At 42.4% G+C, this 21690-nt stretch overlaps 1 protein-coding gene across 2 annotated transcripts in view; it reads right to left on the bottom strand.

Annotated features, from left to right (window-relative positions):
- LOC115104977 (ribosomal protein S6 kinase alpha-3) overlaps nt 1-21690 on the bottom strand; it is a 39170-nt gene that overhangs the window by 3167 nt on the left and 14313 nt on the right. Inside the window, exons 1-20 of one of the 2 annotated variants that reach the window (XM_065007017.1) lie at nt 20833-21063; nt 14905-15021; nt 14444-14525; nt 12445-12525; nt 12276-12355; nt 12084-12190; nt 11965-12002; nt 11676-11818; nt 5123-5193; nt 3620-3708; nt 3432-3496; nt 3240-3342; nt 3034-3146; nt 1487-1612; nt 1280-1369; nt 1012-1170; nt 709-870; nt 534-610; nt 328-445; nt 89-229 (exon numbers count right to left, since the gene is read on the bottom strand). In XM_065007017.1, the coding sequence (XP_064863089.1) occupies nt 89-229; nt 328-445; nt 534-610; nt 709-870; nt 1012-1170; nt 1280-1369; nt 1487-1612; nt 3034-3146; nt 3240-3342; nt 3432-3496; nt 3620-3708; nt 5123-5193; nt 11676-11818; nt 11965-12002; nt 12084-12190; nt 12276-12355; nt 12445-12525; nt 14444-14525; nt 14905-15021; nt 20833-21042 (2172 nt within the window). In that variant the 5' untranslated portion in view covers nt 21043-21063. Of the gene's footprint in view, nt 1-88; nt 230-327; nt 446-533; nt 611-708; nt 871-1011; nt 1171-1279; nt 1370-1486; nt 1613-3033; nt 3147-3239; nt 3343-3431; nt 3497-3619; nt 3709-5122; nt 5194-11675; nt 11819-11964; nt 12003-12083; nt 12191-12275; nt 12356-12444; nt 12526-14443; nt 14526-14904; nt 15022-20832; nt 21064-21690 lie in introns of those variants that run through there. The other variant, XM_065007018.1, reaches the window with a different exon arrangement.

The following is a 21690-nucleotide window of genomic DNA, read 5'->3' as shown; positions in this document are numbered from 1 at the left end:
CAAACTTTATTTGAAGTCATTCAAATATTGCAACACACATCACTGTATATGAAAAAGACAAAATATAGTGGGACAGAGTGTGTGTTACCTTGACCAGGTGTGGAGCATCCTGTCTGGTGAGTGTGAATTTGGGCAGCTGGTCGCGTTGTGTGACCCAGGGATGACGCAATACCTGGCCAGCCGTCAAACGCTGGTGGGGGTCCACGTGTAACATCTTAGACACCAGCTCCTACAGGTCAGAGTTCAAAAACATTACAACATTATCCCCCATTGAATATGGTGTTTGAATGTTGGTAACATTCCCTTGTCTTCGGGGTGTGTGTGTACCTTGGCCTCGGCTGAGACAGAATTCCAGTACCCTCCGGTCAGAGAGAACTTCCCGCTGCCGATCCGGGCCAGGATCTCCTCTGGAGTGTCCTCTAGACCATTGGCAAATGGAGTGAACCTGGAGAGGAAAGTAAAGGAGAGAAGGGTAAACAATTGCAAATACACAAACAACCATATTCACACATATAAAACAGACACAGTCTTACCCTGTCAGCATGGTGTAGAGTAGGACTCCCAGACTCCAGATGTCACAGGCAGCATCATAACCCTGCTTCTTCAACACCTAGTAAACACATACTGTATGATTAGTGGATGAGAGGGTACACACACATAGAGAACATCAGAGAGAGGTAGAGAGAGAGAGAGAGTCACGGTACATACCTCTGGAGCTACAAAGTTAGCTGTGTAGCACGGCGTCATCAGCAGGCCATTCTCAGCTCTCAGCTGCTTGGCAAAACCAAAGTCACAGATCCTGATGGACTCAGCGTTCCCACTCTCATCCACATACAGGATATTACTGGGCTTCAGGTCCCTGTGCACCACCTGGTAAATGATCAACCAATCAGTCAATCACACCCACGTCGACACATTGAATGAGAACTAGGTATGCTGTAAAAAGAAAGTATTGAGGCTCAGAAATGTGTCAAAGTCCTTGAACGACACAAACACATGAAACACACTTACCCCCTGTACGTGTAGGTATTCAACAGTCTTGGTGATGGTGTATAGGACAGCACTAGCTTCTCTCTCTGAGAAGAACTTCTGTCTCAGTATCTTATCCAGCAGCTCTCCTCCCTTCATCAGCTCTGTGACAAGATACACTGTCCTGCCATCATCAAACACCTACAGCAGAGACAACAAGGTTATAGCTGTACCTGTGTGTGTGTGTGTGTGTGTGTGTGAGCGTGTGAGTGTGTGCGTGCGTGCGTGCGTGTGTGTGTGTGAGACTCACGTCCTTCAGTGTGATGATGTTGGGATGTTGTCCGTATCTCAGTAGAATCTCCACCTCCTCCGTTGGATCTCTCTTAGCCTTACTGATGATCTGGGTGCAACACACACAAAAATGTGTTGGAGTTGAAACCAAGACCACTTATGTATGTATAGCTCTGAATACTAACAATTAATGGGCAATATCAATGCTTTCTGCTGTGTGTCTCACCTTGACTGCGTACTCCATGCCAGTGGTCTTGTGTATGCAGCGTTTGCAGACAGAGTATGATCCCAGTCCTATATCCTCCTTCATTTCATATGCTTCAGAAAACTGAGACACATTTCTGTGCAGCTGCTACGTAAACACATGAGCAACACAGATGTCAAACTACACATAACAAGACTGTGTGTGTGGACGTGTTAAACTATTTATTTATTTTTTATTTTATCTTTATTTAACTAGGCAAGTCAGTTAAGAACATATTCTTATTTTCAATGACGGCCTAGGAACTGCCTGTTCAGGGGCAGAACGACAGATTTGTACCTTGTCAGCTCGGGGGTTTGAACTTGCAACCTTCCGGTTGCTAGTCCACCGCTCTAACCACTAGGCTACCCTGCCGCCCCAACTATACTTCTGGGGACCAGAAGTCCTCACAAGAATAGGAAACAAACAAAAATTTGACCAACTGGGGACATTTTGTTGGTCCCAACAAGGTCAAATGCTATTTTTAGGGGGATTAGGGTTAATGTTAAAATTAGGTTTGGAGTTAGGGTTAGGAGCTAGAGTTAGGAGTTAGGGTAAGGAGTTAGGGTTAGGCGCTAGGAGTTAGAAGTTAGGGTTAGGAGCTAGGGTTAGGAGTTAGAGTTAGGAGTTAGGGTTAGGAGCTAGGGTTAGGAGTTAGGGTTAGGAGTTAGGAGTTAGAGTTAGGAGCTAGAGTTAGGGTTAGGAGTTAGAGTTAGGAGCTAGGGTTAGGAGTTAGGGTTAGGAGCTAGGGTTAGGAGTTAGGGTTAGGAGCTAGGGTTAGGAGCTAGAGTTAGGAGTTAGGAGCTAGGGTTAGGAGTTAGGGTTAGGGGTTAGGAGTTAGGGTTAGGAGCTAGGGTTAGGAGCTAGAGTTAGGATCTAGGGTTAGGAACTAGGGTTAGGAGTTAGGGTTAGGAGTTAGGGTTAGGAGCTAGGGTTAGGAGTTAGGGTTAGGAGTTAGGAGCTAGGGTTAGGAGCTAGGGTTAGGAGCTAGGGTTAGGAGCTAGGGTTAGGAGTTAGGGTTAGGAGCGCTGCAGCGCAGTGTCTGCAGTCATATCTTACGATGATAAAATGGTGTCAGAAGTGCTTCAACCTCAGAAAATATAAGACAAGAACATTGTCCGAGTCGACAGGAGAGATAATTTCACAGAAAATAATAATATTCCGTGAGTTTTATCAGAGTTTAGAGCTACCAAACAGCTCTCTCAGCCTCAGTCTCTCTCATCATGTGAGCAGCTAAGCGGAGCCGTTGCTGTGGATACTCACACACAGAGAGCACATGGAGCAGCGCAGGGAGAGAGCGGGGGACAGACAAAGATGAGCAGAGAGAAAGTTATTTCTGATTTCGTGTTCGGACAGGGCCGGGCCGTAAATTTGGCAGAAGCAATCGAGCCAGGGCAGAGTAAGGCCTGAATGTCGCAAGCAAGGGTAGGGCCGTGGCCTAAATTTCATGCAGGGCTCGCATGTGTGTGTGTGTATGTGTGTGTATGTATGTATGTATGTATGTATGTATGTATATGTATATATATATATACCTTTACTATTGTAGCCTGTAGTGGTTGTGCCTCTTCTTCTGTTGTTATGGCTACGAAACTGAATCCTCGGAACAGCTGGTGGGCGTTGGCACTGGGTGGAACCCCTGGGGAATCTACACAAAGAAGACAAGCAAGCGGTTGAAAATCAACAGATGATGAGTAATTGACAGGTGGAGGAAGGGAGAGATGTGTGTGTGTGTGTGTACCTTTGGGTGTTTTAGCAGTGAACTCTGGGTCGAAATAGAAGGTGTCGTCAGGACGTCCCGTAGCAGGTTTGAAGGGAGGGTGGAGCTCTCTACGGAACAGTTTCTACACACAGAGATAGAGAACACATGATATGGTATATACTGACACTACAGCGTCTGAAACGCAGTGAGAAGAGACGTCTCATCACTCACGTTCCAGTCTACGGTGCAGTAGAAGTGGTGTCTCTTGATCTCTTCCACTCCGTCTGGGCCGGCTCCTACAGAGATCAGAACAAGAAGTTACACTTCAACACAGATCTAGGATCATATAAACTCCCCCAATCCTACCTTTAACCATTAGGGGGAAAACGTAACCCAGACCTAAGAGCAGATTGTGTTACCTAGCCTGTTAGTAGGGTTGCGTTTGAAAAGGTTCCTCAGGAGACTCTGGGCTTCTGGACTCAGAAACTGTGGCATCCCCAACTTAGCCCTGAGGAGAGGGGCAAAGAGAGAGAGAGGGACAGAGAGAGAGGGAGGTAAAGAAAGAGGTAGGAATACAGAAGAGGAGAAGGCAGTGATAGAGGGGGAAATAGAGAACATTAAAGAGTGCGGATATTGACACAGTCGTCATATATCAACCTGTATTCAGTCTGACTGAATGCTGAAGTCCATTATACAGTATACAGTAATACATACAGGAAACTAACTCAGCGTTTTACAGAAACGAAAGCAGCCGAGAGAGACAAACAAACATTCTCAGCATTTTCCCCCGAGAGAGAGATAAATGATTCTCTGTGTTCAAATATCTCTCACCCATTCCACCTCTCCCTTTCCTGCACCCTTCCTCTCTTTCTCATTCCATCTCTCTCCTCCTCCACCCTCCCTCTCTCCTTCCCTCTCATACTCTCCTTATCTCTCTCCCCCTTTCCGTCATAAATGTCAAACATTCCACTTAGCTAGCTCCATTATCTGCTTTTATCACTCTTATAGTCTGTCCATCCATCCTGCCCTCCTGCTGAGTGCTCCAAATACCTCTTGTAATATGAATCCCCCTCTCTTTCTCCTGGGTTGCCTCAGCATTATAACCTGTGGTCCACAGACCTTCTGAGTTTTTTATTAGATTTGTTTTCTTCCAAAAATAAAAACAATTGCGATTGTTAACAGTATTATAAGTAATTTTACATAACCTTTTTTCTCATGTTAATAATAGGCCTTTAATCTGTTACATTCACTGATAACATTGGTGGTCCTCAATAGCTTTTGACAGTGATTTGCTAGTCCCCGGGAACAGAAAATACCTTTTGACAGTGATTTCCTAGTCCCCGGGAACAGAAAATACCTTTTGACAGTGATTTGCTAGTCCCCGGGAACAGAAAATACCGTTTGACAGTGATTTGCTATTCTCCGGAACAGAAAAGAGCTTTTGACAGTGATTTGCTAGTCCCCGGAACAGAAAAGAGCTTTTGACAGTGATTTGCTAGTCTCCGGAACAGAAAAGAGCTTTTGACAGTGATTTGCTAGTCCCCGGAACAGAAAAGAGCTTTTGACAGTGATTTGCTAGTCTCCGGAACAGAAAAGAGCTTTTGACAGTGATTTGCTAGTCTCCGGAACAGAAAAGAGCTTTTGACAGTGATTTGCTAGGCTCCGGAACAGAAAAGAGCTTTTGACAGTGTTTTGCTAGTCTCCGGAACAGAAAAGAGCTTTTGACAGTGATTTGCTAGTCTCCGGAACAGAAAAGAGCTTTTGACAGTGATTTGCTAGTCTCCGGAACAGAAAAGAGCTTTTGACAGTGATCTGCTAGTCCCCGGAATATAAACAGTTGGGAACCGCTGGCATAGAACACACACACACTACTCCAGTGAGATGATAATGGTCAAATGGTCAACCTTGTCAAAGAGACTCACTTGAGGATCATGTTCATGGTCTCCTTGCGGTCTTTCCCCTGGAATGGTAGCGTTCCGGTCAGCATCTCAAACTGGGAGAGACACAACACAAACAACCTTTCTACAACCTGTAACACAACACAAACAACCTACCTACAACCTAACTTCAACAAAAACAACCTAACTACAACCTGTAACACAACACAAACAACCTAACTACAACCTGTAACACAACACAAACAACCTAACTACAACCTGTAACACAACACAAACAACCTTACTACAACCTGTAACACAACACAAACAACCTGACTACAACCTGTAACACAACACAAACAACCTAACTACAACCTGTAACACAACACAAACAACCTAACTACAACCTAACACAACCTTACAACCTGTAACACAACACAAACAACCTTTCCCTGTAACACAACACAAACAACCTAACTACAACCTGTAACAACACAAACAACCTCTCAAACCTGTAACACAACACAAACAACCTAACTACAACCTGTAACACAACACAAACAACCTAACTACAACCTAACTACAACCTTACTACAACCTGTAACACAACACAAACAACCTGACTACAACCTGTAACACAACACAAACAACCTAACTACAACCTGTAACACAACACAAACAACCTAACTACAACCAACTACAACCTAACTACAACCTGTACAACCTGTAACACAACACAAACAACCTAACTACAACCTGTAACACAACACAAACAACCTTACTACAACCTGTAACACAACACAAACAACCTAACTACAACCTGTAACACAACACAAACAACCTTACTACAACCTGTAACACAACACAAACAACCTAACTACAACCTGTAACACAACACAAACAACCTTACTACAACCTGTAACACAACACAAACAACCTAACTACAACCTAACTACAACACAAACAACCTAACTACAACCTGTAACACAACACAAACAACCTAACTACAACCTGTAACACAACACAAACAACCTAACTACAACCTGTAACACAACACAAACAACCTAACTACAACACAAACAACCTTACTACAACCTGTAACACAACACAAACAACCTAACTACAACACAAACAACCTTACTACAACCTGTAACACAACACAAACAACCTAACTACAACCTGTAACTACAACACAAACAACCTACCTACAACATAACTAACCTGTAACACAACACAAACAACCTACCTACAACATAACAAACACAAACAACCTGACTACAACCTGTAACAACAAACACAAACAACCAAACAACCTGACAACAACCTAAACACAAACAACCTAACACAAACAACCAAACAACCTAACTACAACCTGTAACACAACACAAACAACCTAACTACAACCTAACTACAACCTGTAACACAACACAAGCAACCTAACTACAACCTAACTACAACCTGTAACACAACACAAGCAACCTAACTACAACCTAACTACAACCTGTAACACAACACAAGCAACCTAACTACAACCTAACTACAACCTGTAACACAACACAAACAACCTAACTACAACCTAACTACAACACACAAAAACTAACTACAACCTGTAACACAACACAAACAACCTAACTACAACCTAACTACAACAAAAACAACCTTACTACAACCTGTAACACAACACAAACAACCTACCTACAACCTAACTTCAACAAAAACAACCTAACTACAACCTGTAACACAACACAAACAACCTAACTACAACCTGTAACACAACACAAACAACCTAACTACAACCTGTAACACAACACAAACAACCTTACTACAACCTGTAACACAACACAAACAACCTGACTACAACCTGTAACACAACACAAACAACCTAACTACAACCTGTAACACAACACAAACAACCTAACTACAACCTAACTACAACCTTACTACAACCTGTAACACAACACAAACAACCTTACTACAACCTGTAACACAACACAAACAACCTAACTACAACCTGTAACACAACACAAACAACCTAACTACAACCTGTAACACAACACAAACAACCTAACTACAACCTAACTACAACCTTACTACAACCTGTAACACAACACAAACAACCTAACTACAACCTGTAACACAACACAAACAACCTGACTACAACCTGTAACACAAAACAAACAACCTTACTACAACCTGTAACACAACACAAACAACCTACCTACAACACAAACAACCTGACTACAACCTGTAACACAACACAAACAACCTTACTACAACACAAACAACCTGACTACAACCTGTAACACAACACAAACAACCTAACTACAACCTGTAACACAACACAAACAACCTAACTACAACATAACTACAACCTGTAACACAACACAAACAACCTAACTACAACATAACTACAACACAAACAACCTAACTACAACCTGTAACACAACACAAACAGCCTAACTACAACCTAACTACAACCTGTAACACAACACAAGCAACCTAACTACAACCTAACTACAACCTGTAACACAACACAAACAACCTAACTACAACCTGTAACACAACACAAGCAACCTAACTACAACCTAACTACAACCTGTAACACAACACAAACAACCTAACTACAACCTAACTACAACACACAAAAACTAACTACAACCTGTAACACAACACAAACAACCTAACTACAACCTAACTACAACACAAACAACCTAACTACAACCTGTAACACAACACAAGCAACCTAACTACAACCTAACTACAACCTGTAACACAACACAAACAACCTAACTACAACCTAACTACAACACACAAAAACTAACTACAACCTGTAACACAACACAAACAACCTAACTACAACCTAACTACAACAAAAACAACCTTACTACAACCTGTAACACAACACAAACAACCTAACTACAACATAACTACAACACAAACAACCTTACTACAACCTGTAACACAACACAAACAACCTGACTACAACCTGTAACACAACACAAACAACATACCTACAACCTGTAACACAACACAAACAACCTAACTACAACATAACTACAACACAAACAACCTGACTACAACCTGTAACACAACACAAACAACATACCTACAACCTGTAACACAACACAAACAACCTAACTACAACCTAACTACAACACAAACAACCTAACTACAACCTGTAACACAACACAAACAACCTAACTACAACCTAACTACAACCTGTAACACAACACAAACAACCTAACTACAACCTAACTACAACCTGTAACACAACACAAGCAACCTAACTACAACCTAACTACAACCTGTAACACAACACAAACAACCTAACTACAACACAAACAACCTAACTACAACACAAACAACCTAACTACAACCTAACTACAACTCAAACAACCTAACTACAACCTAACTACAACCTGTAACACAACACAAACAACCTAACTACAACCTGTAACACAACACAAACAACCTAACTACAACACAAACAACCTAACTACAACCTAACTACAACTCAAACAACCTAACTACAACCTGTAACACAACACAAACAACCTAACTACAACCTGTAACACAACACAAACAACCTAACTACAACCTAACTACAACACAAACAACCTAACTACAACTCAAACAACATAACTACAACCTGTAACACAACACAAACAACCTAACTACAACCTGTAACACAACACAAACAACCTAACTACAACCTAACTACAACACAAACAACCTACCTACAACCTGTAACACAACACAAACAACCTAACTACAACCTAACTACAACCTGTAACACAACTCAAACAACCTAACTACAACCTAACTACAACCTGTAACACAACACAAACAACCTAACTACAACCTGTAACACAACACAAACAACCTAACTACAACACAAACAACCTAACTACAACCTAACTACAACACAAACAACCTAACTACAACCTGTAACAGAACACAAACAACCTAACTACAATACAAACAACCTAACTACAACACAAACAACCTAACTACAACCTGTAACAGAACACAAACAACCTAACTACAACCTGTAACAGAACACAAACAACCTTACTACAACCTGTAACAGAACACAAACAACCTTACTACAACCTGTAACAGAACACAAACAACCTAACTACAACCTGTAACAGAACACAAACAACCTAACTACAACCTGTAACAGAACACAAACAACCTAACTACAACCTGTAACAGAACACAAACAACCTAACTACAACACATACAACCTAACTACAACACAAACAACCTAACTACAACACAAACAACCTAACTACAACACAAACAACCTAACTACAACACAAACAACCTAACTACAACCTGTAACAGAACACAAACAACCTAACTACAACCTGTAACAGAACACAAACAACCTAACTACAACCTGTAACAGAACACAAACAACCTAACTACAACACATACAACCTAACTACAACACAAACAACCTAACTACAACCTGTAACAGAACACAAACAACCTAACTACAACACATACAACCTAACTACAACACAAACAACCTAACTACAACACAAACAACCTAACTACAACACAAACAACCTGACTACAACACAAACAACCTAACTACAACACAAACAACCTAACTACAACACAAACAACCTAACTACAACACAAACAACCTAACTACAACACATACAACCTAACTACAACACATACAACCTAACTACAACACAAACAACCTAACTACAACACAAACAACCTAACTACAACACAAACAACCTAACTACAACACAAACAACCTAACTACAACACATACAACCTAACTACAACACATACAACCTAACTACAACACAAACAACCTAACTACAACACAAACAACCTAACTACAACACAAACAACCTAACTACAACACAAACAACCTAACTACAACACAAACAACCTAACTACAACACATACAACCTAACTACAACCTAACTACAACACAAACAACCTAACTACAACGTGTAACAGAACACAAACAACCTAACTACAACCTGTAACAGAACACAAACAACCTTACTACAACCTGTAACAGAACACAAACAACCTAACTACAACCTGTAACAGAACACAAACAACCTAACTACAACCTGTAACAGAACACAAACAACCTAACTACAACCTGTAACAGAACACAAACAACCTAACTACAACCTGTAACAGAACACAAACAACCTAACTACAACACATACAACCTAACTACAACACAAACAACCTAACTACAACACAAACAACCTAACTACAACACAAACAACCTAACTACAACACAAACAACCTAACTACAACACAAACAACCTAACTACAACCTGTAACAGAACACAAACAACCTAACTACAACCTGTAACAGAACACAAACAACCTAACTACAACCTGTAACAGAACACAAACAACCTAACTACAACACATACAACCTAACTACAACACAAACAACCTAACTACAACCTGTAACAGAACACAAACAACCTAACTACAACACATACAACCTAACTACAACACAAACAACCTAACTACAACACAAACAACCTAACTACAACACAAACAACCTGACTACAACACAAACAACCTAACTACAACACAAACAACCTAACTACAACACAAACAACCTAACTACAACACAAACAACCTAACTACAACACATACAACCTAACTACAACACATACAACCTAACTACAACACAAACAACCTAACTACAACACAAACAACCTAACTACAACACAAACAACCTAACTACAACACATACAACCTAACTACAACACAAACAACCTAACTACAACACAAACAACCTAACTACAACACAAACAACCTAACTACAACACAAACAACCTAACTACAACACAAACAACCTAACTACAACACATACAACCTAACTACAACCTAACTACAATACAAACAACCTAACTACAACCTGTAACACAACACAAACAACCTAACTACAACCTGTAACAGAACACAAACAACCTAACTACAACACAAACAACCTAACTACAATACAAACAACCTAACTACAACACATACAACCTAACTACAACCTGTAACACAACACAAACAACCTAACTACAACCTGTAACAGAACACAAACAACCTAACTACAACACATACAACCTAACTACAATACAAACAACCTAACTACAACCTGTAACACAACACAAACAACCTAACTACAACCTAAATACAACACAAACAACCTTACTACAACCTAAATACAACACAAACAACCTAACTACAATACAAACAACCTAACTACAACCTGTAACAGAACACAAACAACCTAACTACAACACATACAACCTAACTACAATACAAACAACCTAACTACAACCTAAATACAACACAAACAACCTAACTACAACCTAAATACAACACAAACAACCTAACTACAACCTGTAACACAACACAAACAACCTAACTACAACCTAAATACAACACAAACAATCTAACTACAACCTGTAACACAACACAAACAACCTAACTACAACCTAAATACAACACAAACAACCTAACTACAACCTGTAACACAACCCAAATAAGGAACTGGTAAATAAACCATATAAGGTGTGTGGCCCCGCCCCGCCCCTCTCACCATGAGCACGCCGTAGGACCACCAATCAGCACTGGTGGTGTGGCCTCTCCTGTTGACCACCTCCGGAGCCATGTACTCCACCGTCCCACAGAACGAATAGGCCTTGTTCTCATGGTCTATAGACTCCTTACTGAGGCCGAAGTCTACACACACACACACAGAGAGAGGAGTAAAAGCTTGTTCTCATGACTCCTTATTGTCTGCAGTGAGAATACACACATGATCCATAGAGTACACTCTCACACACAAACACACACACACACACACACACAGGTCTGATATTACCCACCTGTCAGCTTGATGTGTCCCTCCTCGTCTAGCAGAATGCTGAAAGGACAGAAATTGATCTTTAGACAAAGATACTAAACAACACACACAATCTGAGTGTGTTTGTGTGTGTGTATGTACTTCTCTGGTTTGAGGTCTCTGTAGATGATGCCCAGGCTGTGAAGGTGGTCCAGCGCCAGGGCCAACTCTGCCAGGTAGAACTTCACATCCTCCTCTGTGAACATCACCTACACACAGAGAGGAGAGGAGGGTGAGACCCCCCCCCACACACACACACACACCCACACACACACACACACAACACGCCTTCACCTCTTTAGACAGTCGTGTGAAGAGGTCTCCTCCTCGTAGGAAGTCCAGGATGAGGTAGAGTTTCCCTTCTGTTTGGAACGCTGAGGAGAGACATCTGATTGGTTACCAGAGGACTTGTGTTGTGATTGGCTACCTCACTGTAGTACTAAGCTGTGATTGGCTAACTCACCATAGTGCAGTTTAACGATGAAGGGATGGTTGACCTCCACCAAAATGTCTCTCTCCATCTTAGTCCTCACCCTGTCACGCACTGCAACACACACACACACACACACACACACACACTAATTAAACATACATACAGAGTACACATCCTTCTAGGAACAAACAACTCACCTCATCTCTATTCCCCTCTACCTCCATCTATCCCTCCCTCTCTATCTCTCTCTTGGCATGGAAGTAATTTGGCTAGATTGATGAGTAATGGAAAATAAAAAACAAATCAAGAAAAGAGAGAGAGAAACAGAGACACAGAGAGAGAGCGAGAGAGAGAGCGAGAGAGAGAGAGAGAGAGCGAGAGAGAGAGAGAGAGAGAGAGAGAGAGAGAGAGAGAGAGAGAGAGAGAGAGAAAATAAATACCTCACTTGCTTTGGCAATGTTAACACGTTTCCCATGCCAATAAAGCCCCTTGAATTGAATTGAATTGAGAGAGCGCACTACATTGCTGCCTGCCATAAGTTGAGGGACAGTGTCTGACAGACCAATCAACCTGCACATGTACTCTACTGTATGCTAATTGTTATTGTTCAATGTATGGTTATGTACAATAGCAATATGTACATTGTTACGTCATGCCAATAAAGCAAATTGAATTGAATTGAGAGAGCGAGAGGGAGAGAGACAGAGACACAGAGAGAGAGAGAGACAGATACACAGAGAGAGAGAGAGAGAGAGCTAGAGAGACAGAGACACAGCGAGAGAGACAGAGACACAGAGTGAGAGAGACAGAGACACAGAGAGAGAGAGAGAGCGAGAGAGACACACACACAGAGAGAGAGAGACAGAGACACACAGAGAGAGAGACACACAGAGAGAGAGAAGTAGCTGAATCCCTCTACTGCAGGTGAATATGTGATGTGTGTACAGTCTGTAGCCAGCAGATGGTGATGGTGCTCTCTCTGAGATAAAGCAGTCCTCTCACACACATGGCTTTCGTGTATATTACGCAGGATGACGAGACATTGTATTCCAATAGAGGGGGAGACCCAGGCCTAGAGGTTCATGGGGTTTGTGACTTTTAGGGAAGGGCTGGCTGACCTCAAATGAAAGGTGGAACCTTTCAACCTTCAAATGAAAGGTGGAACTTTTCACCACTCCAACGCCCAACCGTTCGGCTTGCCATTCTAATGTGAAGCCCTGATAGTTTGTCACACTGACATGATTTCAGGAGAGCAGAGTTGATTTTCTCTGCTCTGAAAACACCTCTCCTCTACCTCCCTTCTCTCTGTCCAACTCACCAGTCGTCCTCTCTCCACCTCCCCACTCTCTGTTCGACTCACCAGCCGTCCTCTCTCTCTCTCTCCTCCTCTCTATACCTACCCTCTCTCTGTCCAACTCACCAGCTGTCCTCTCTCTAATGCCCCACTCTCTGTCCGACTCATCAGCCATCCTCTCTCTCTCCTCCTCTCTCTATCTCCTCTCTCTCTGTCCAACTCACCAGCCGTTTTCTGTCTCCTCCTCTCTCTCTGTCCAACTCACCAGCCGTCCTCTCTCCTCCTCTCTCTACCTCCTCTCTCTCTGTCCAACTCACTAGCCGTCCTCTCTCCTCCTCTCTCTACCTCCCCTCTCTCTGTCCAACTCACCAGCCGTCCTCTCTCTGTCCAACTCACCAGCCGTCTCTCTCCTCCCCCCTTCTCCATCTTTCTTTCTCTCCCCCTCTCTGTCGTTCTACCTCCCCTCCTCCATATAACTCTCCCTCCCTCCTTCATTCCTCATTCTCTCCATTTCTGTCAACCTCCCTCCCTCCCTCCCTCCCTCCCCCCCCCCCTAAACCTCCCCTCCCTCCCTCCCCCTCCCTCCCTCCCTCCCTCCCTCCCTCCCTCCCTCCCTCCCCCTAAACCTCCGCTCCCTCCCTCCCTCCCCCTAAACCTCCCCTCCCTCCATCTACCTCTCCATCCCTCCTTTATTTATCCTTCTCCATCTCCCCTCCCTCTCTCTCCATCCCCTACCTTTCAGTGTGGCTTTCTTCAGAACCTTCATGGCGTAGAGCTGTCCTGTATCTGGACCTGTAGTCTTCTTGACCAGGAACACCTATATATATATATATATATATATATATATATATATATATATATATATATATATATATATAGATATATAGAGACACACATATATATACACACACACACACACACACACACACACACACACACAATATAACATTTATTATACAGTGTTTTTGTGTGCATGGCAATCAGCAACAGGGAAAAAAAGGTGAAAGATGAACGACAAACACATCAACGCACACGCACAGACACACACACAATCGTTAATTCATAAAGATGACAAGGTGTGAAGGGGCCTTACCATGTGGTTGTTATAGCAACTCTCTGCCATTAGGATAACTAATGGAGACATCAGTGGAAGATGAGAAATCAAACGCTGATGACACACACACACACACACACACCTTTCCGAAGGAGCCTTGTCCTAGGACCTTGCGGAGCTCGAACTGTCGAGGGTCACCCTTCTCTGACCCCTCCTTGGTATGGTTGGTAATGTTGATCTCATTGACAGTCTCGTCCTCCTGTTGGACAGATACACACAGGTTACACACACACAACACTCCAAATTAAACTTCCACACACACTAAACCAACCACGGACAGTTAACCAAGCAGTTGCCATGGTGCCACCCCCGATACTCCTGATACCTCCCAGTGACTAATGACTTCTCACTGTGTGTGTGTGTGTGTGTGTGTCTCTCTCCATCACTCATTCTAGCTCCTCTTCATCTCTCTCAGGGTTTTGCTCTGTCCTTCTCTCAACCTCTCTCTTTCTCCCTGAAAGCGCGAGAGAGTGTGTGAGAGAGAGAGAGAGAGAGGGGAGGAAGAGGAGGAAGAGTGACACACCAACAGCAGGAAAGAGATGTGATATCACTTTCCACCTCTCCCTCCAACTCCGCTCCACCCCCTCCTGTTTCACAGCTCATGTCATCAAAGCCCAAATATGGAATTTCACACTTATGTATGCAAATGTGTACACATCACCAGACCTCACTAACAGGATGGAGCTCATATACAGCCAAACGTTTTTACAACACTCATATGAACATTTTCAACATACATTATGTACATTATAGCATACACCTAGTGTACAAAACATTAGGAACGCCTTCCTAATATTGAGTTGCATCGCCTTTTGCCCTCAGAACAGACTCAATTCGTTGGGGCATGGAGTCTACAAGGATATCGAAAGCACTCACCTTCTGAATGGCACTCATACCCAATCCATGTCTGAATTGTCTCTACGCTTTAAAATGTTTTTTAACCGGTCTCCTCCCCTTCATCTACACTGATTGAAGTGGATTTAACAAGTGACATTAATAAGGGATCAGAGATTTCACCTGGATTCACCTGGTCAGTCTATGCCATGGATAGAGCAGGTTTTCCTAATGTTTTGTGCACACAGTGTATGTAGTATGTATATTATAGCACCCTTATGGACTTCCGTATAGACCTTGTCATATACTGAACATAGATATACATCATGCTAGTGTAGCAGAGTTTACGTGCTGAGTATCAGTGCCATCCGGATGTGTGGTAGGGGAGTTTCAGTTGGACACACAAAGGTCTGGACACACACTGTGTTGAGATATTTCCGTCTGTTTGAAGTGTGTGTGTCTGTGTGTGAGTGAATGAGTGAGTGAGTGAGTGAATGAGTGTGTGAATCACACCGCAGATGGAGGATCAGAGAGAGGCGACAGGTTGCTCATGTAGCACCTCTTAATCACAGGATAAAAATGTACAGCTCAAATCAAATGCACTGAATACAACAGGTGTAGACTTTACCATGAAATGCTAACTTACGATCCCTTTCCTAACAATACAGAGTTCAAAACAAAGAAACATTTACGAAATAAAAAAAGGAAATTGTAACACAAAATAACAATAATGGGACTATATACAAGGAGCACTGGTACTGAGTCCATGTGCAGAGTTAGAGGTTATTGAGGTAATATGTACATGTAGGTATGGGTAAAAAGTGACTAGGCAATCAGGATATTTAATAAAAAGAGTAGCAGCAGTGTATGTGAAGAGTGAGAAAGTGTGTCAACAAAATGTGTGTTTGTGGCGTCAATATGCATTTGTGTGTGTGAGCGTATGTAGTGCTTTTTCATGCTTTTATACAAAGACTGCAGCCAACACAGGGCAATGTCCCCAATCACTGCCCTGGGGCATTGGGATATATTGATTTTTTTTTGGGGGGGACAAGAGGAAAGAGTGCCTCCTACTGGCCCTCCAACATCACTTCTAGCAGCATCTGGTCTCCCATCCAGGGACTGACCAGGACCAACCCTGTGTGTGTATGTGTGTGTGTGTGTGTGTGTGCGCGCACACAGAGCCAGTGCAAGAGAATCAATGCTCTGCATATGCACCTGATAATCCATTTGGTCCTGCGACCTTGTGAATGTTAAGGTCTTACTCACATCGGCTTGATCACACAGTTGTCCGGAACAGCTGGTGCTTTCATGCATGGGTTTGTGTTGCTTTGAAGCGAGCATAGAAGGCATTGAGCTCGTCTGGTAGGCTTGTGTCACTGTGTCACTGGGCAGCTCGCGGCTGGGTTCCCCTTTGTAGACAAGGTCCAAAAGGCTCTATCCCCAAGCCATATGAATGCTGAACAATTAATTAAATGGTCACCCAGACTATTTACATTGACACACCCCACCCTTTGTTTATACACTGCTGCTACTCGCTGTTTATTATCTATGCATAGTCACTTTACCCCTACTTACATGTACAAATTACCTCGACTAACCTGTGCCCCCGCACATTGACTCGGTACCGGTACCCCCTGTACTCATTACTTTTTATTTTAAAAATTACTTTCCTAACTCTATTTCTTGAACTGTAGTGTTGGTTAAGGGCTTGTATTTAAGTAAGCATTTCACAGTGTATTCGGCGCATGTGACAAATTCAATTTGATTTGTAATCTGTGATAGTTTGCAGGCCCTGCCACATCCAACGAGCTTCAGAGCCGGTGTAGTAGGAGTCAATCTTGGTCCTGTATTGACGCTTTGCCTGTTTGATGGTTTGAGGGCATAGCAGGATTTCTTATAAGCGTCCGGATTAGTGTCCCGCTCCTTGAAAGCTGCAGCTCCAGCCTTTAGCTCAGTGTGGATGTTGCCTGTAATCCATGGCTTCTGGTTGAGATATGTACGTACGGTCACTGTGGGGAAGACGATGTCGATGCACTTATTAATGAAGCCGTTGACTGATGTGGTAAACTCCTCAATGCCATCGGATGAATCCCGGAACATATTCTAGTCTGTGCTAGCAAAACAGTCCTGTACCTTAGCATCCGCTTCATCTGACCACTTCCCTATTGAATGTGTCACTGGTACTTCCTGTTTGAATTTTTGCTTGTAAGCAGGAATCAGGAAGATAGTTATGGTCAGATTTTCCAAATGGAGGGCGAGGGAGAGCTTTTTATGTGTTTCTGTGTGTGGAGTAATGGCGTACTAGAGTTTTGTATGTATTTCTGTGTGTGGAGTAATGGTGAACTAGAGTTTTGTATGTATTTCTGTGTGTGGAGTAATGGTGCGCTAGAGTTTTGTATGTGTTTCGTGTTTCTGTGTGTGGAGTAATGGTGAACTAGAGTTTTGTATGTGTTTCTGTGTGTGGAGTAATGGTGAACTAGAGTTTTGTATGTGTTTCTGTGTGTTTTGTAAGTAATGAACTAAAGTTTTGTGAACTAGAGTTTTGTATGTGTTTCTGTGTGTGGAGTAATGGTGAACTAGAGTTTTGTATTTCTGTGTTTCTGTGTGTGTGTTTCTGTGTGTGAAGTAATGGTGAACTAGAGTTTTGTATGTGTTTCTGTGTGTGGAGTAATGGTGAACTAGAGTTTTATGTATTTCTATATGTGTTTCTGTGTGTGGAGTAATGGTGAACTAGAGTTTTGTATGTATTTCTGTGTGTGGAGTAATGGTGAACTAGAGTTTTGTATGTGTTTCTGTTGTGAAGTAATGGTGAACTAGAGTTGTATGTGTTTATGTGTGTGGAGTAATGGTGAACTAGACTTTTGTATGTGTTTCTGTGTGTGGAGTAATGGTGAACTAGAGTTTTGTATGTGTTTCTGTGTGTGGAGTAATGGTGAACTAGAGTTTTGTATGTGTTTCTGTGTGTGAAGTAATGGTGAACTAGAGTTGTATGTGTTTCTGTGTGTGGAGTAATGGTGAACTAGAGTTTTGTATGTGTTTCTTTGTGTGGAGTAATGGTGAACTAGAGTTTTGTGTTTCTGTGTGTTAATGTCTGTGTGTGAAGTAATGGTGAACTAGAGTTGTATGTGTTTCTGTGTGTGGAGTAATGGTGAACTAGAGTTTTGTATGTGTTTCTGTGTGTGGAGTAATGGTGAACTAGAGTTTTGTATGTATTTCTGTGTGTGGAGTAATGGTGAACTAGAGTGTTGTATGTATTTCTGTGTGTGGAGTAATGGTGCGCTAGAGTTTTGTACGTGTTTCTGTGTGTGGAGTAATGGTGAACTAGAGTTTTGTATGTGTTTCTGTGTGTGGAGTAATGGTGAACTAGAGTTTTGTATGTGTTTCTGTGTGTGAAGTAATGGTGAACTAGAGTTTTGTATGTATTTCTGTGTGTGGAGTAATGGTGCGCTAGAGTTTTGTATGTGTTTCTGTGTGTGGAGTAATGGTGAACTAGAGTTTTGTATGTGTTTCTGTGTGTGGAGTAATGGTGAACTAGAGTTTTGTATGTATTTCTGTGTGTGGAGTAATGGTGCGCTAGAGTTTTGTATGTGTTTCTGTGTGTGAAGTAATGGTGAACTAGAGTTTTGTATGTGTTTCTGTGTGTGGAGTAATGGTGAACTAGAGTTTTGTATGTGTTTCTGTGTGTGAGTAATGGTGAACTAGTTTTGTATGTGTTTCTGTGTGTGGAATGGTGAACTAGAGTTTTGTATTTCTGTGTTTCTGTGTGTGTTTCTGTGTAATGGTGAACTAGAGTTTTGTATGTGTTTCTGTGTGTGAAGTAATGGTGAACTAGAGTTTTGTATGTGTTTCTGTGTGTGGAGTAATGGTGAACTAGAGTTTTGTATGTGTTTCTGTGTGTGAAGTAATGGTGAACTAGAGTTTTGTATGTATTTCTGTGTGTGGAGTAATGGTGCGCTAGAGTTTTGTATGTGTTTCTGTGTGTGAAGTAATGGTGAACTAGAGTTTTGTATGTGTTTCTGTGTGTGGAGTAATGGTGAACTAGAGTTTTGTATGTGTTTCTGTGTGTGGAGTAATGGTGAACTAGAGTTTTGTATGTATTTCTGTGTGTGGCGTAATGGTGCGCTAAAGTTTTGTATGTGTTTCTGTGTGTGAAGTAATGGTGAACTAGAGTTTTGTATGTGTTTCTGTGTGTGGAGTAATGGTGAACTAGAGTTTTGTATGTATTTCTGTGTGTGGAGTAATGGTGAACTACAGTTTTGTATGTATTTCTGTGTGTGGAGTAATGGTGCGCTAGAGTTTTGTATGTGTTTCTGTGTGTGGAGTAATGGTGAACTAGAGTTTTGTATGTATTTCTGTGTGTGGAGTAATGGTGAACTAGAGTTTTGTATGTGTTTCTGTGTGTTTTTTCACCTCTAGTTGCAAAGGTGATTTTAGTTTTCCTGCAATAAAATCACCGGCCACTAGGAGCGCTGCATCTAGGTCAGCAACACCAGCGCTCAACACAGACAGACAGACAGACAGACAGACAGACAGACACACGACAGACACACACACAACCCCTCTCCTCTTCTACAACCACAACACACCATTACTGTTTAATACCACCACAAACTGTGTGTGTGTGTGTGTGTGTGTGTGTGTGTGTGTGTGTGTGTGTGTGTGTGTGTGTGTGTGTGTGTGTGTGTGTGTGTGTGTGCGTGCGTGCGTGCATAGAGAAAGTCTATTACAGCCTTCCAAGATCACTATAACTCAATCCCACTGTGGCTGCATAGGCCTATTCATTTAATGACATTAATTCAGCTAATGAAGTGATGAGATCTAATCAAGCATCATTGTAAGGAACAGAAGCTGGTAGACGAGATCAGAGAGAAAGAACTACACAGAGAACAGCAGCATCACAAACACAAATTACAATTTTAGCTGGAATGTTCTCTATCTTCCATGGAATATTCTACAGCCAATTCTGAAAGCCACACACACACACAAACACACAAATACACAAATACACACACAAACACACAAATACACACACACACACACACACACACACAAACACACACACACATAGTACAGAGGCAAGTTTTAGTCCTTGTCAGCTTTAGGACAGATAGTGGTAACCTGACACACACACTCCAGGATAGCGTTACTGTACCCGCACACACAGTCCTGTACTTACAGCCCCCTGGGTTTCGGAACACCCGCATCCTGCCCTGGTAAACAAACCCCAGTCCCGCTCCTTCCCGGTAAACAAACCCCAGTCCCGCTCCTTCCCGGTGCAGTTCCTGGTAAGGTCTCCGGTAAAGTTTTGGATCAGTAGACATCCTAGGGCCTTGAGTCTGCTAGTCAGAACACCCAGAGACACACACACTGCTTTGGCCTCACTCATACCTAATCACACACTGTCCTTCAGACAGCTATACCCTGTATGTGTGTGTGTGTGTAAGACAGAGGTAGAGTGGGTGAAAATAAGAGTGAAGAAGAGGGAGCATGTTGGAGTGTATGTGAGGGAGGTGTGTGTGACTCAGTCAGGGGAACACCAGAAATCCAAACTGGGATCCCCCCTAAACCCCTCTGTAACCTCCTACCCTTAGCTTCCATCATGTGATCTGGAGATTCCCATGAAACACACACACACACCATACACGTGAACCAATGCCTGACTACCACGTACCGCAAAGAATGCACACACACGTGTCTCAGAATATGACAGCGTAGAAGGGATTACAGGCAGCTGTTTGCAAGGCCTATCACCTTCCCCATGAGTGCAACCTCACTAATTGTCCCCACACAACAAGAACAATAAGTCCCGGGGTTCCTCTGGGGGGACAGACCTCTACAACTAAACAGCCAGTCTGAGACAGTCTAACCTACTAGTTCTAAACCACACTTTCTTCCCTTGAACAGTGAGACTAGCGAAGATATTAAATAAATTACTGTACTGAATACAGTGTGTAGAAGAATAGACTGATAAGTAGTACTACAATATTACTACAAAAGTACTAGAGCATTAACAGCTCTGGAGCTGGTCTTTCTG

This window comes from Oncorhynchus nerka, linkage group LG22 (genome assembly GCF_034236695.1).
Source record: "Oncorhynchus nerka isolate Pitt River linkage group LG22, Oner_Uvic_2.0, whole genome shotgun sequence".
Taxonomy (NCBI): Eukaryota; Metazoa; Chordata; class Actinopteri; order Salmoniformes; family Salmonidae; genus Oncorhynchus; species Oncorhynchus nerka.
This window is presented reverse-complemented; position numbering and strand designations above follow the sequence as displayed.